The following is a 13359-nucleotide window of genomic DNA, read 5'->3' as shown; positions in this document are numbered from 1 at the left end:
TATTTAATCCACTCTGCTATACTCTTATATTTTAAGGGAGAATTCATCCCATTCATATTCAAAGTTATAATTACTAAATCATTATTGTTCTCCATATTATCTTCTCTCTGTTTGTATTTTCCCCGTTTTTCCCCTTTTCCCATATTCCCTGGTATTTTGCTTCCGAATATCACCATCTCAGTGTGTTTTCTCTCTTATATCCAGCCCTCCCCTTTTTCACCCCTTTCCCTTTGCCCCTCCTTCCTTCCCTTCCTTCTGTTGGTTCCCCCTTTCCTCCCCCTCCCCTTTTCCCATTTTAACACTTTAAAGGCAAGATAAGTTTCTTAACTGAGTGTATGTATCATATGTATGTTATCATATGTATGTTAATTTTAAGACACTCTAATGAGAGTAAGATTCAGGAAGTTCTCACCTCCTCCCTTCTTTCCCTCTATTGCAATAGGTCCTTTGTACCTCTTAATATAATGAGATTTACCCCATTCAATCTCCTCCATCCTACCATCTCTTTACTGTCCCCCCTTTTAAAGAGGCATTGTTTTTAAATCATTCTATCTGCATCACAGAAAGGTCATGAGTGTCCATCACTTATGGCTAAGTTCATTCTCTCTACTAGAATTACAATTATTTAGAGTTTACTAGAGTCTTTCTCCCAACTAAGGATATAGCTAGTTTCATTTTATTGCTTAGCAATTTCTTAAATAAGTCATGAATGTCCATCACTTCTGGTTAAATAAATTCTCTCTAATAGAGTAAAATTCTCAGGACTTAGAGTTTTTCTCCCAGGTAGGGATATAGCCAGTTTCATCTTATTGGCTAATAGTTTTTTTTTCCTTTTTCTTGCCCCCCTTTTTTATTTTTTATTTTAATTTTTCATGTGTCTCTTGAGTCTCCTATTTGAAGTCCCAATTTTCTATTAAGCTTTGGTCTTTGCATCAGGAAAAGCTGGAAATCTCCTGTTTCATTAAATGTCCATCTTTTGCCCTGGAAGAAAAGGCTCAGTTTTGCTGGATAATGGATTCTTGGCTGCATTCCAAGCTCCCTTACTTTTCATAATATCAAATTCCAGGCCCTTCTATCCCTTAATGTTGATGCAGCCAGGTCCTGTGTAATCCTTACTGTGGTTCCTTGGTATCTAAATTGTTTCTTTATGGCTGCTTGCAGGATTTTTTCTTTATCTGATAATTCTGGAATTTGGCTACAATATTCCTTGGTGTTTTCATTTTAGGATCCCTTTCTGGAGGGGATCTATGTATTCTTTCAATAACTATTTTGCCCTCTGGTTCCATGATATCAGGGCAGTTTCCCATCACTAAATCCTGTAATATAGAGTCCAGGCTTTCTTTCCCCTTCAATGTTTTCTGGAAGACCAATAATTTTTAGGTTATCTCTCTTCAGTCTGTTCTCAAGGTCAGTGGTTTTGCTGATGAGGTATTTTACATTTTCTTCTATTTTCTTCAATTTTTTGGTTTTGTTTAACAGATTCTTGTCTCATGAAGTCATTAATTTCCACAGACTCCATTCTTTTTTTTAGAGAAGAGTTTTCTTCATTTACCTTTTGCAACTCCTTTTCCAATCAATCAATTCTATTTTTTAAAGAGCTTTCCTTTTGACAATTGAAGTTTTGAGAGAATTATTTTCTTTTTTCATTTGCCCAATTGAGGATATTAGAGAATTATTCTCATTTTGCATTTTGTCCAATTGTATTTTCCAAGGATTTTTTCTTATTGCAAGTTGGTAACCTTCTCTTGGGTTTCTTTTCCCAAAGTTTCCAAATTTTCCAGTTGATTTATTTTAGGTTTTTGCAAGGAAAATGGGGTTAAGTGGCTTGCCCAAAGTCACACAGCTAGGTAATTATTAAGTGTCTGAGGCCAGATTTGAACCCAGGTACTCCTGACTCCAGGGTCAGTGCTCTTTCCACTGTGCCACTTAGTTGCCCCTCCAATTGATTTTTAAAATCCTTCCTGATTTCTTCAAAGAAGTCTTTTTGTGCTGGAGACCAAATCATGTTCTCCTCAGAGGTTCTATGTCTCTCTGAGTTAGGGTCTTTTCCTTCTAGGAATTTTTCTATGGACCCCCCTTTTCTGTTGGCCTTTCTTCATTTTCCTAAGATCTTGTGCTTGGGGAGGGGCTGGTTCACAGACCTTTGGTGTTGGGTTCCATAGAGGCTTTAATAACTTTACTTTGGGGAGCCAGTAGGGGGGGTGTGATAGAGCCTTTGCTCCCTGAGTGTAATATCTCCTCCTGGCCAGTAGGGGGTGCTAGAGACTGGAACTCACCTTCCAGCCCTTCTGGCAAAGTCCCAGATCACCAATCCCACCCACAGGCCTCCACTTTGTGGTTGTTTCCTCAGAGCCAATGTCCCTGAGGCTGATCTTAGGTTAGTCTGGCTCTCACCCTGCCCCCCACTGGCTATCTGCACTCTGTGCTCAGCACACCCACAATCTCCAAAGACAGACCTTGAGGTAAGTGTTCTTCTCCTAACTTTTCTTTCTTGGTTTTGTTGATTGGATTTCCATTAAGAGGTTTGTTTCATGTTATTTATAAGGGAAGATTAGGAGACCTTAGCACAGGACCTTCCTTCTCTCTGCCATCTTGGCCAGAAGACCCCATCTGACTTTCATATGAAAATCTCAAGTTAGGGTATTCTGTCAGATACTTGTTAGAATCCTGTGTTGTTTAATTTATTTTTTTACATCTACCTTTCAACTTTCAATCCATGGGTCCTAATTATTCTTCCAGGCTCGGTCAGAACAAGTCTAATAATCTTCAAACTGGTATTAAGAGTAGGGAGAATTTTGCAGTAACCTGTAGATGGCATGCAATGTTTATGTTTTTGCCAGTACCAAATAACACACTCACATGCATAAAATATGACCTGATCTCCTCTCCTAGATTAAAAAATAAAAATGTTTTAGGAAGGAACATGTCTCTATTCTCTAAGGAAAATTATTTGTTTTTGAAAGGAAAAAGTACTTCAAAGAGGAATAAAAGGAAGAAAAAAGATATGAAGATGTAGAAGAGACTATAACAGGAGGTTGTAGGAAGAAGAATATGGTGCAGAAAAAGAAGGGAATATTTGGAACTAAGTAGATAGCTATGTAGCACATTGGATAAGAGGGCTGAACCTGGAGTCAGGAAGACTAATCTTCTTGAATTCAAATATGACCTCAGACATTTACTAGCTGTGTGACTCTAGGCATATTATTCCACATTACCTCAGTTTCCTTATTTGTAAGATGAACTGGAGAAGGAAATGGCAAACTACTTTGGTATCTTTGCCAAGAAAACTCCAAAAGATGTCAAGGAGAGTGAGACATGACTGAAAAATGACTCAACAACAATAAATTGGAACTAAGTATAGTTATGAATCTGTTATCCTATGAAGTTGAATTATCTCAAGGGAGAGGTAGCTTCTTTTTTTTACCAAGAAATGATATTTTCCTCAGTTACCTGTAGATGAGAAGTCAATCATTAATGGGTTGAGGAAGAAGAGACATAGAATGTTGATGGGTAACTCCTTCTGCCTACTAAGACAATTAATTATTTATCCAACAAAAATAATGGAAAAATTTCCCTTCTTTGTAGAACATAAACCTGGGTCCTGAAAGAGAGCCTCCTGAGACTTGTGAAGCCTCAACCAAGCTTGACACCATCACAATTCTAGTTAAAAAAGAAATGCTAGAAAAAATTTAGTAAGACTGAGAATGATGAGAAGAAAGGTAGATTTAGGAAATAAGCTTGTTAAGAAGAAAGGAGCTAAGAATAGGAAATGGATTTTGGATCACAAGTTTGTGTTGTCCAAAAGGCACTTGGAGCTATAGAACTGGAGCTCAGGAGAAAGAGTGTGAGGTTGGATATATTGATGTGAGACTCATTAGCATAGATATTATAGTTGAACCTATGAGACCTATTGTTACCAAATAAGATGATATAGAGGCAGAATAGAAATGGACCAAGGACAGAACCTTGGGAGACACCCAAGGTTATTGACTGTGACCTTGAAGAATATCCAGAAAGGAAGCTGAAAAGGAACAGTCAGACAATTAGAGAAAGAATCAGGTGAGAACAGTTTCAAAAACATTCTAGAGAAGAGAATGTAGCTGGAAAAAGAGAATGACTGATAGATAGTTCCAAACGCTGCAGAGAGATCAAGAAGGATACAAGTTTAGAAGAAGCTTTTACATTTGGCAATTAAAAAGTAATTTTGGAGAGTGCAGTTCCAGTTGAATGATGAAGATGGAAGACAGATTCTAGAAGGTCTTGAAAGGGAGTAAGATGAGAAGAAATGTAGTTATCTCATATAGATGGCTTTCTCAAGGAATTTAGCTGATAGGAGAGATAAAACTATAGTTAATGGAGATAACTCAATTAAATGGAAACTTTTTTAAGGCTGGAAGAAATATGGGAATGTTTGTAGAAAGCATGAAAGCTTCTAGTAGACACATGGGGAGAAATTAAAGACCAATAATAGTAGGGTTGATATATTGGGTATAGTTTGACTGAGGTTTTCTGAACACTTTAAAATTTATTTTTCTTCTGAATATTAAAAAACACTTGATTAGAACAATTTCTTTAAAAATGTTTAACATTCATATTTTTACTTTGAGCTCCACATTCTTTCTCTTTCTCCATCTTCTTCCCCAACACATTGAGAAGGCAAATAATAGAATGTAAATTATCCATGTGAGGTCATGCAAAATATATTTTCCTATTAGCCTTTATTCTAAAAAGAAATAAAAGTAAAGAAAATGAAAAAAGTTTCCATATGCACTCAGAGTTCATCAGTTCTCTCTCTTTCTGGAGTCCTTTGTAATTGTCATGGATCAGGATCACTGAGTTGTTCATAGTTGCCCATCATACAATATTGCTGTTAAAATATTCTTTCAGTTCTATTCATTTTAGTTTGGGTCAGTTCATATAACTCTTTTCATGTTTTTCCAAAACCATCCCCTTGTCACTTCTTATAAAATAATCATAAATCATAACTTGTTAAATTATTCCTCAATTGATGGGCATCTCCTCAATTCCCAAATCCTTGCCATCACTGCAAGAGGTACATATAGTTCCTTTTCTTTTGATCTCTCTGGGATACAGACTTAGAAGCTGTATTGCTAGGTCAAACAGTATACACAGTTTTATTACCCTTTGGGCATAGTTCCAAATTGTTCTCTAGAATGGATGGACCAGTTTCACAACTTCACCAAAGTGCATTAGTGTACCTATTTTTTCCACATTCCCTTCAGCATTCTATCATATTAGCTAATCTCATAAGTATAAAATAACACCACAGAATTCTAAATTGCACATCTCTAATTATTAGTGACTTAGAGCATTTTTTCATGATTCTTGATAATTTTAATTTCTCCTGAAAATGGACTTGAACAGAACAATTCTAAATATATCTATTTCCTAAAACTATATATTTTCATTTTATAAACTTCAATTTTATCCATTTTGTCTTTCTCTTTTCAAAGTACAGCTTACCCAAATCTCTATATCACAAGCATAATTTTTATTCCACTTTTTAGACCTTTTCCATATTTTCTTTTAGGTTTTTGCAAAGCAATAGGGTTAAGTGACTTGCCCAAGGTTACACAGTTAGGTAATTATTAAGTGTCTGTGACTGGATTTGAACTTAGGTACTCCTGACTCTGTTGAGTCCCTATTCCGACTCCTATGTTGAGTCCCATTTCTGGACTCCCTCAGTCTTCCCAGGCGAGTGTTGGAGGGGTGAGAGACAAGGATGACAAAGGAGACAAGTACTCCATCAAGATCTCCAAGTGCTCCATTTATTCACCAAAACACCAATGCCTAAATACCTTTCCAGTCTCTAATCCACTCCCACTCCTGTGACACTTATTAGAACAAGGTTCTGATGTTCAAGGGCACCAAGTGAAGATAATTTCAATGTTCCCATACACAACAGTTCCCAACATGACTCCAGGGCTGGTGTTCTATCCACTGTGCCACCTAGTTGCCCTGTGTTTCAGTTATTTTCAAATGAATTAATATTTTTAATTTATAGTAAAGTTTGATAGCTGTAACAGATACAAGTTCTCTGGACCTTTCAATAATTGATTTTTAAAAGAAAATTACTATTGTTTCATCATAATTTTGGTAAAACATAAAAGCAACCTAAATGTTCCGTCCAGAATAAATTACATTACTGAATTGAAACTTACTCATTTATTACACCTTCTTGCTGAGAAAAATAAATTGATGGTAGAGAAAGGTATGAGGGAGAAATTTTATAACAAGGTCAAGACAGCAAAAATGAATTGTTGAAATTCTTGCTTTCCTCATGTCACTTTGTAGCCTAAAATTTAATCTACTATCCTATGTGAAAGTTGTGGCATGTTTACCGGTATCAATCACATTTATTAATGACTGATCAGTCAATAACCACTGAACAGACACTTTACAGGCTAAGTTAGGTACTGTGCTAAGTATCTTCTCAAAGAGTTCAGTGCCTGTAAAATTAGGGGATTTTAAAAGGCAGGAGAAGTGAGCATGGGAGGATAGCCTGCCCAAAGACATGGGGATGGGAGGTACAAAATAGAGAGCTGTATATGGAGGACAGGAAGCAGGCCAGTTTGCCGGGGACGTGTGAAGCCTTCCAAAGGGAAGGATTCAGTTTGGGTAGGGAGGGATGGAGTGGGCAAAGTCCACTAAGATTATAAACTATAGAGCAGTTGTTGATCTGCTTTGGTTGGAGATTCCTTAATGGAAGCTCCTTACATAATGAAAGCAGAGATCCAGGCTTAAAGAAAATGCATTTACTTATAAGTATGTATGCATATTGTTTCTTTCCCTAAAGGACACAAGATGTTTCCTGAAGGAACTTCGTGGTTTTGGTCTCATCCCTCCTGATTCTGCTTTTGACTTTCTGGATTTTGTCACCATGCCTCATCTTAATTTCGACACTGACACTTCCCTCCGTGCTTGGGGCCTTATTACTCTAGAAGATTATTCTACCATGCCATTTCCCTTATTCCAATGGTGAGTTTCTCCAGGGGTCTTCTTTTTGGGGAAGGGACTAGACCTTTTATCCTTTATTACCCTCTGGGCTCTGATTTTTCAGATTTCCAAATCACTTTCCTGTCTGATCCACCTCCCACTTTCTCCCTATTGTATGCTGTTTCACCCAATTAGAAGATAAGCCCCTTGAGGGCAAAGACTATCTTCTTAACTACTATTTGTAAGCACTTTGAAAATTGCCTTGCCTTTGTAGCCCAGCTGTAATAATGAACTTGATACATTGTTATCAATGCTTTTTGAATAACTGACTTCATAGCTAGACTCCTAGAAAAAATCTCTCTGTGCCCCTTACTTCCACATCACTGTAAGCTGGCATCTGTTCCCACCCCTGAACCGAAACTGCTTTCTCTAAGGTTATTTCTGATCTCTTGCTGACTCCTATGACCATTTCTCAGTTCTTATTCTAAGTCTCTTTACTAGTACTCCATCAACCAGAAATTTTTTTTGAATTATAAAGATTTTATTTATTTTGAGTTTTACAATTTTCCCCCAATCTTACTTCCCTCCCTCCACAGAAGGCAATTTGTCAGTCTTTACATTGTTTCTATTGGATACATCGATCCAAATAGAATGTGATGAGAGAGAAATCATATCCTTAAGGAAGAAACATAAAGTATAAGAGATAGCAAGATCAGACAATAAGATATCAGGTTTTTTCCTAAATTAAAGGTAATAGTCCTTGGTCTTTGTTCAAACTCCACAGTTCTTTCTCTGGATACAGAAGGTATTCTCCATTGCAGAGCCCCAAATTGTCCCTGATTGTTGCACTGATGGAATGAGCAAGTCCATCAAGGTTGATCATCGCCCCCATGTTGCTATTAGGGTGTACAATATTTTTCTTCAACCAGAAATATTTTGCATAAATCAAGCATCTCCTTATCTGTTTTAATGTTGTTTCTGTAGAAAATAAGCTCCTTAATGTTGGATTTTGCTTTTAATCTTTGTACATTTCAGATTTAAGCACAAGGCCTGGCAGGAGTTGTTCAATCATGTCCTGCTCTTCATGACCCTATGGACCTTATCAGACCAAAAGTGTCCATGGGGTTTTCTAGGTTTGCCATTTCATTCTTCAGTTGGATTAAAGAAAAACAGAGGTTAAGTGACTTGACAGAACCACACAGCTAGAAAATGTCTCAGGTCAGATTTGAACTAATTTTCCTGATTTCAATTTCACTGTATCCATTGGGTCACCTAGCTCACAAAGGGTCAGTAGCTCTCTATTGTCTCTAAGAAAAAACATAAGCTTCTAAATTTGGCGTTTAAGGACCTTATCAATGTACCTCCACCCTTCTGTTCCAGATTAACTTCATGTTAGTTCCCCTCCATGATTTCCTGACTTATTAGCTTACTTGCTGTCTCTTAAAAATGACAATATTCCATTGCCCACTTGTATGCTTTTGAATAGTCTATTTTTCTATGTCCCTCTCTTCCTGACTCTTCTTGCTTCCTGCAAGGTTTAGCCCATGTGCCAAATTCTATTCTCTATGAGGCTTTTTCCTGACTTCCCCCCTGCCCCGCCCCCCCAGCCACCAAGTTGTTAATACTCATCATGTGCTTGGGAAGGAAATTTCTATATCTGGACATCTTACATTTCTTAAATAGATTGTAAGCTCCTTAACCACAGGAACTGACTCTAGGTCTATATGGTCTAGTACAAGGCCTTGCACCTAGCAGCTGCTTAATGAATGCATATTGAGTTGACTCTCACAGGATCTATATATATATTTTTTTACCACATTTTCTTTGTCTGGTAGGAAATAGAGCCTCACTGATTTGTTGAATTGTCTTTGAGACTCACAAAATCTCTTTTAGAGGTTTTTAACTGAGTAGAAGCAGGGATATACTAGTAAATGTTTACTGGCTCTCTAGGAAAAAATATGTTTGACACAATTTAATCTGCATTATTCACATTTCTCTAAGAGAGCCTATCACTTCGTTAAAACTCAACAATCACCAGAATAGCATATCAAGCCCTGATTTATAGCATCTATTGATTTCCAAAGTATAAATACTCCTACTGAAAATGACATTGTTTCACGGAGCTGGTTTGAGCTCAAAGTTTGACTACAAGTCAACTTAGTCATCCACTATTATTTTGGCAGTAGCCATTTATAATAAGTGATTATATAGTTGGCTAGCTGTTCCACAATTTCACCCTTGAATTCTTCCAGTACTCTTGGGTGGTTGCCATTGAATTGTAGTGATTTATTAACGTTTAGTTTTTCAAAAAGGTATAAAAACATTCCATGTCCTTATTACAACTTGATCTAATGTTTTTGACTCATCTGTTTAAAAAGAAAACTTAGAAAAATCTCGTTATAATTTTTAAGGAAAGATAAAAACAAGGGATCATTAATAGTTACATTCATATAATATAAATATTAATTAAATCTTACTGAAAATTTATCTCTTTATATTAATCTTGTTTTCTGAGTTTGTTGAGAGGCATGATTTTTTTGGTCATGGTGCATTTTACTTTCTAAGATGTATGTATATGCCAGGATAAGAAAAAATTGTCCACATGAGTTATTGAAATATATAGACTAAAATTGAAGACAGCATAGATAGATATTGTCAGAGCAATGACTTGTCTTTTGCATAGAAGAGAGCACTGGGTAATGCTTGCACCAACCACTAGCACACTAGTTGGTAAACAGCCCCTAGGAATACCTTTAAGCTTGGCACTGTTTTTTTTCCAGATTATGTCTAATTAGACTATGATTATGTCTATCTGCCTCCTCAAAATCTTTCTGGTTTGAGGGTATGATTTTTAGGAATTCAAAATTAAAATGTTTCCCTGGTTACTTGTGAGGAGGAAGATAGCCCTAAGCTTATATTGTTGCCCTAAGTTTATATTATCCATTAAGCTCTTCCTACCAAAGGTTGATTATACAACATCCCATCACAAATAGTGAATAGTGATTAAATCTATTTTTCCAAGCAAACAGAGATTGGAGATGTTATAGATTAGACTGTCAGAAAATACATATGAGATTGAGCTTTTTTAGTTAGGAATGATAAGATCTTAAACAGTTTAAGTAGGAGAAAAGCTCAATCTTAGCCAAGGAAAGTTCAGAGTCAGGGATTTGAGGAACTAGCTTTCTCTATCTATTTGCAGTTTCCAAAGTCTTTCCATGTATTTTTCTCAAAGAGTATCTGGAACTATGCATGGAACTATCCCCAAACATCTCTGTACCAGTTCTATATATGTAGTCACATAACACTTACATTCTTTCTGTCCATGAGGCACTATCTCTTCTTCCATGTTTGGCACCCAGCAAGAACTGCCTCCCTGCCCCCTTCACCCCACCCCCTCCCCCTCCAACCTATTTTGGTGAGATCCAGGGCTACAACTTTGAAATATAATTTGGATTTGGCGTCTTAAATTCTCTGAGTTTTTCTCATATGGATCAAGAGATTTTAAAGGATAAAAAATTAAATTATGATGTGCTAAACAAGATAAAAAATTCTAGTTAAATAGTTATATGTAAACTGCTCTGAGAGGACAGAGAAAGAGAAAAGGGGAGACTGCTTTTAACAGTCATATTTTAAAAACACCATATTTTCTCTGTTAATGCAGTGTGTTTGATCATGGCTTGCCACCTGCCAATAGCTTTGCTTAGAAACAGTAGAGAGAGCAAAGATTAACCAACACCTGTTGGAAAAAAAAATAAAAAAACAAATATAAAAATAACTTTAAATGCTAGCTACATTATTCAAGAAAAATGTAGCAAGTGCATTATGTATTTCTTTTTTCTTCTTCTTACAGTCAAACAATAGTAATTTCTTACAGTGGCAAATATACCACCCGTTTTTGTTACCTAAAGAAGTAGGCCCCAAATTACAAGATTCTTTCATATTTGTGTGTGTCTATTTTAAGCTATGGTTGAGCTGGGAATGCTAGTCAGCTGACTGTCAGCATAACTGAAGTTAAACTGAAGTTTAACCTTAACCCCAAATGGAACAATTGGAAGCAGATTATCTTCTTACTGTTTACATGCATAAATGAAACTGAATGAACCCTATCTCAGTCTCATACTTTCCTTTGGGTTTCATCTTGCTTCTTACTTGGAGGTCAAATGCTATATTTCCATGTTCTCTATTGTAGAACTACTTTCAGTCCAGTTTTTCCACAGTCAAAGAGATACAGAGAATTGAGGCATTCAAAAAAATAATTTAGGCATAAGCACAGGCACAAAACAAATACCCCGTATTTTTGTTTTAACTGAGGGATGGCCTCTTGTTATTCCCAAATAATTCCAAAGTTTCCAAGAATTCTGAGTATGACCATGTCAAGGTCCATATTCAGAAAGAAGTCCATTTGGAAATGGACTTGTCCAACTGCTGATTCAGGGTTTCAAAAATGAAGTGAATATGAAACATAAAACCACACTCTTTCATTCAAGAACACGGAAGTCAAAAAAGGTCTTGGCTTGAGATTAAAAAAAGTAAAAATATTTCAAGGAGTTAAAAAAATTCTCTCTTTCCAATACAGTAAGTTTTACTTTTATATTACTTTCAATTTAAAAAAAAATGAGTTCTCACAATTAAAGTCAAAAGACCAATGGCTTTTGGTAATGGTACTGGTAATGATGATCTTTGTACTTTGTACATATTCTCCAATCTATACTTTAGCCAAACTGGCCTCCTTGTGGTTTTTCATTACACAAGACTCCATTTCCTACTTTCACACCTTGGCACTGGCTATCCCCCATTCCTGGAATACACTCCTCTTTTCCACCACTTCTTAGAATCCTTAGCTTCCTTCAAAGCTCAGCTTGTCTTACCTCCTAGGAAGTCTCTCTTCTGATGCCTGAGTTGCTAGTGCTATTCCCCTGGAAATGACTACTTACTCCTCAAACCAGTAAATTTTCAAAAGAAGTTCAAAATTAAATGGTCTAAAGGGAAAAACATGGTTATGAAGGGAAGCCCCACACCATTCATGTGAAGAGTTATGCTGGGCAGTTAGTAGCTATTCTGAATAGTCATTTCGAAGTATTGTAAATCTAGAAGGAAAAAAATAAGTGGATTGGATAAGATGCTGTCAGCTCTTGAAATCTTTCATTCTATTCAATGTCAAAAGTTCTTATTTAACTCTACATAATCTCTAGAATATTCTATGTCTTCTGTGCAATTTCTGAAATGTAGATTAAGGAACAAGATATTTTCTATAAATAGGATATACAACTTAAAAGTCTAATGTTCAAATTTCATGTTCTCTAGACCCATCTTCATATAACTTCCAGCAACAGCAACATTTATAAAAGGTTTTCATTTAATCTTCACATTGAGATGTGGCAGACAGGGAAATCCAGCTAAGTATCTGGGGCTGGATTTGAATTCTGGTCTTCCTGACTCCAGGTCTAGTGTTTTTGTCTACTGCTCCACCTAGCTGAGCAAATAACACATTAAAAACTCATAGGCTGCCCAAGAAGAAAGTTTTAAACCATTAAGTTGAAGGAAAAAGTCACAGTCTGAAAACAAATTTTATATCATTAAACAAGTTCCTAATTAACATGGAAGAGCAAAATTGGAAATGAAACTGAAAATATCTATATATGAATTTGTTAGTTTTCTATATGAATCTATGTTAATTTTCTTTTGACTTTAATCTGTTTAGTTCATAAGTCCTTCAGATTCAATTCTACCCCAAACCTATATAAATATATATATTTCGTATCCAACACAAACCAGGAAACTTAGTTCCATGAGAGGCATTGTGGTGCTGTGGCTAGAAAGTCCAGGAAGCTTGTGATGATGGACAAGACATGGATGTAAACTCTTCTATTTTCTCTGATGCCAAAACTAGAAACTCAGAGAAAGTATGCAGATTTGCCTTGAAGTTTTCTAAATCAGTGAAATCACAGGTGGGTTCTCCCAATTGCAATACAAATCAGGAAATTTGGTTACATTTTCCAAGGTAACTGTAACCTGGTAACAAGAATAATACCTATAAATTGAGAACTTGATGTTAAAATATTGTACACATAGAATCACAGAACCTCTACAAGGAATGGGAAAGGCCAAATGACTCTGAAATAAATCTTGTATGTTAGAGGCTTCTTATTTTAGTTCTCTGCTCTGACAAGCTCTCCCAATACTAAATTAATGATTCTCCCAAAAGCAAAAAGAGTTGTCATTAAGAATCACAAGACCCATGTGGTGGCTCAGTGGATAAAGCACTGGCCCTGGAGTCAGGAGTACCTGGGTTTAAATCCCGTCTCAGACACTTAATAATTACCTAGCTGTGTGGCCTTGGGCAAGCCACTTAACCCCATTTGCCTTGCAAAAACCTAAAAAAAAAAGATCAACTAGTTTAAG

At 36.2% G+C, this 13359-nt stretch overlaps 1 protein-coding gene across 4 annotated transcripts in view; it reads left to right on the top strand.

The window, feature by feature from the left end:
* The window catches only part of STK3 (serine/threonine kinase 3), a 511742-nt gene that overhangs the window by 23370 nt on the left and 475013 nt on the right, over nt 1-13359 (top strand). For all 4 annotated transcript variants that reach the window (XM_074200516.1, XM_074200514.1, XM_074200515.1 and 1 more), the window contains exon 3: nt 6818-6999. In XM_074200516.1, coding sequence (XP_074056617.1) covers nt 6902-6999 — 98 coding nt within the window. In that variant the 5' untranslated portion in view covers nt 6818-6901. The remainder of the gene's footprint in view (nt 1-6817; nt 7000-13359) is intronic.

This window comes from Macrotis lagotis, chromosome X, assembly GCF_037893015.1.
Source record: "Macrotis lagotis isolate mMagLag1 chromosome X, bilby.v1.9.chrom.fasta, whole genome shotgun sequence".
Classification (NCBI taxonomy): domain Eukaryota; kingdom Metazoa; phylum Chordata; class Mammalia; order Peramelemorphia; family Peramelidae; genus Macrotis; species Macrotis lagotis.
This window is presented reverse-complemented; position numbering and strand designations above follow the sequence as displayed.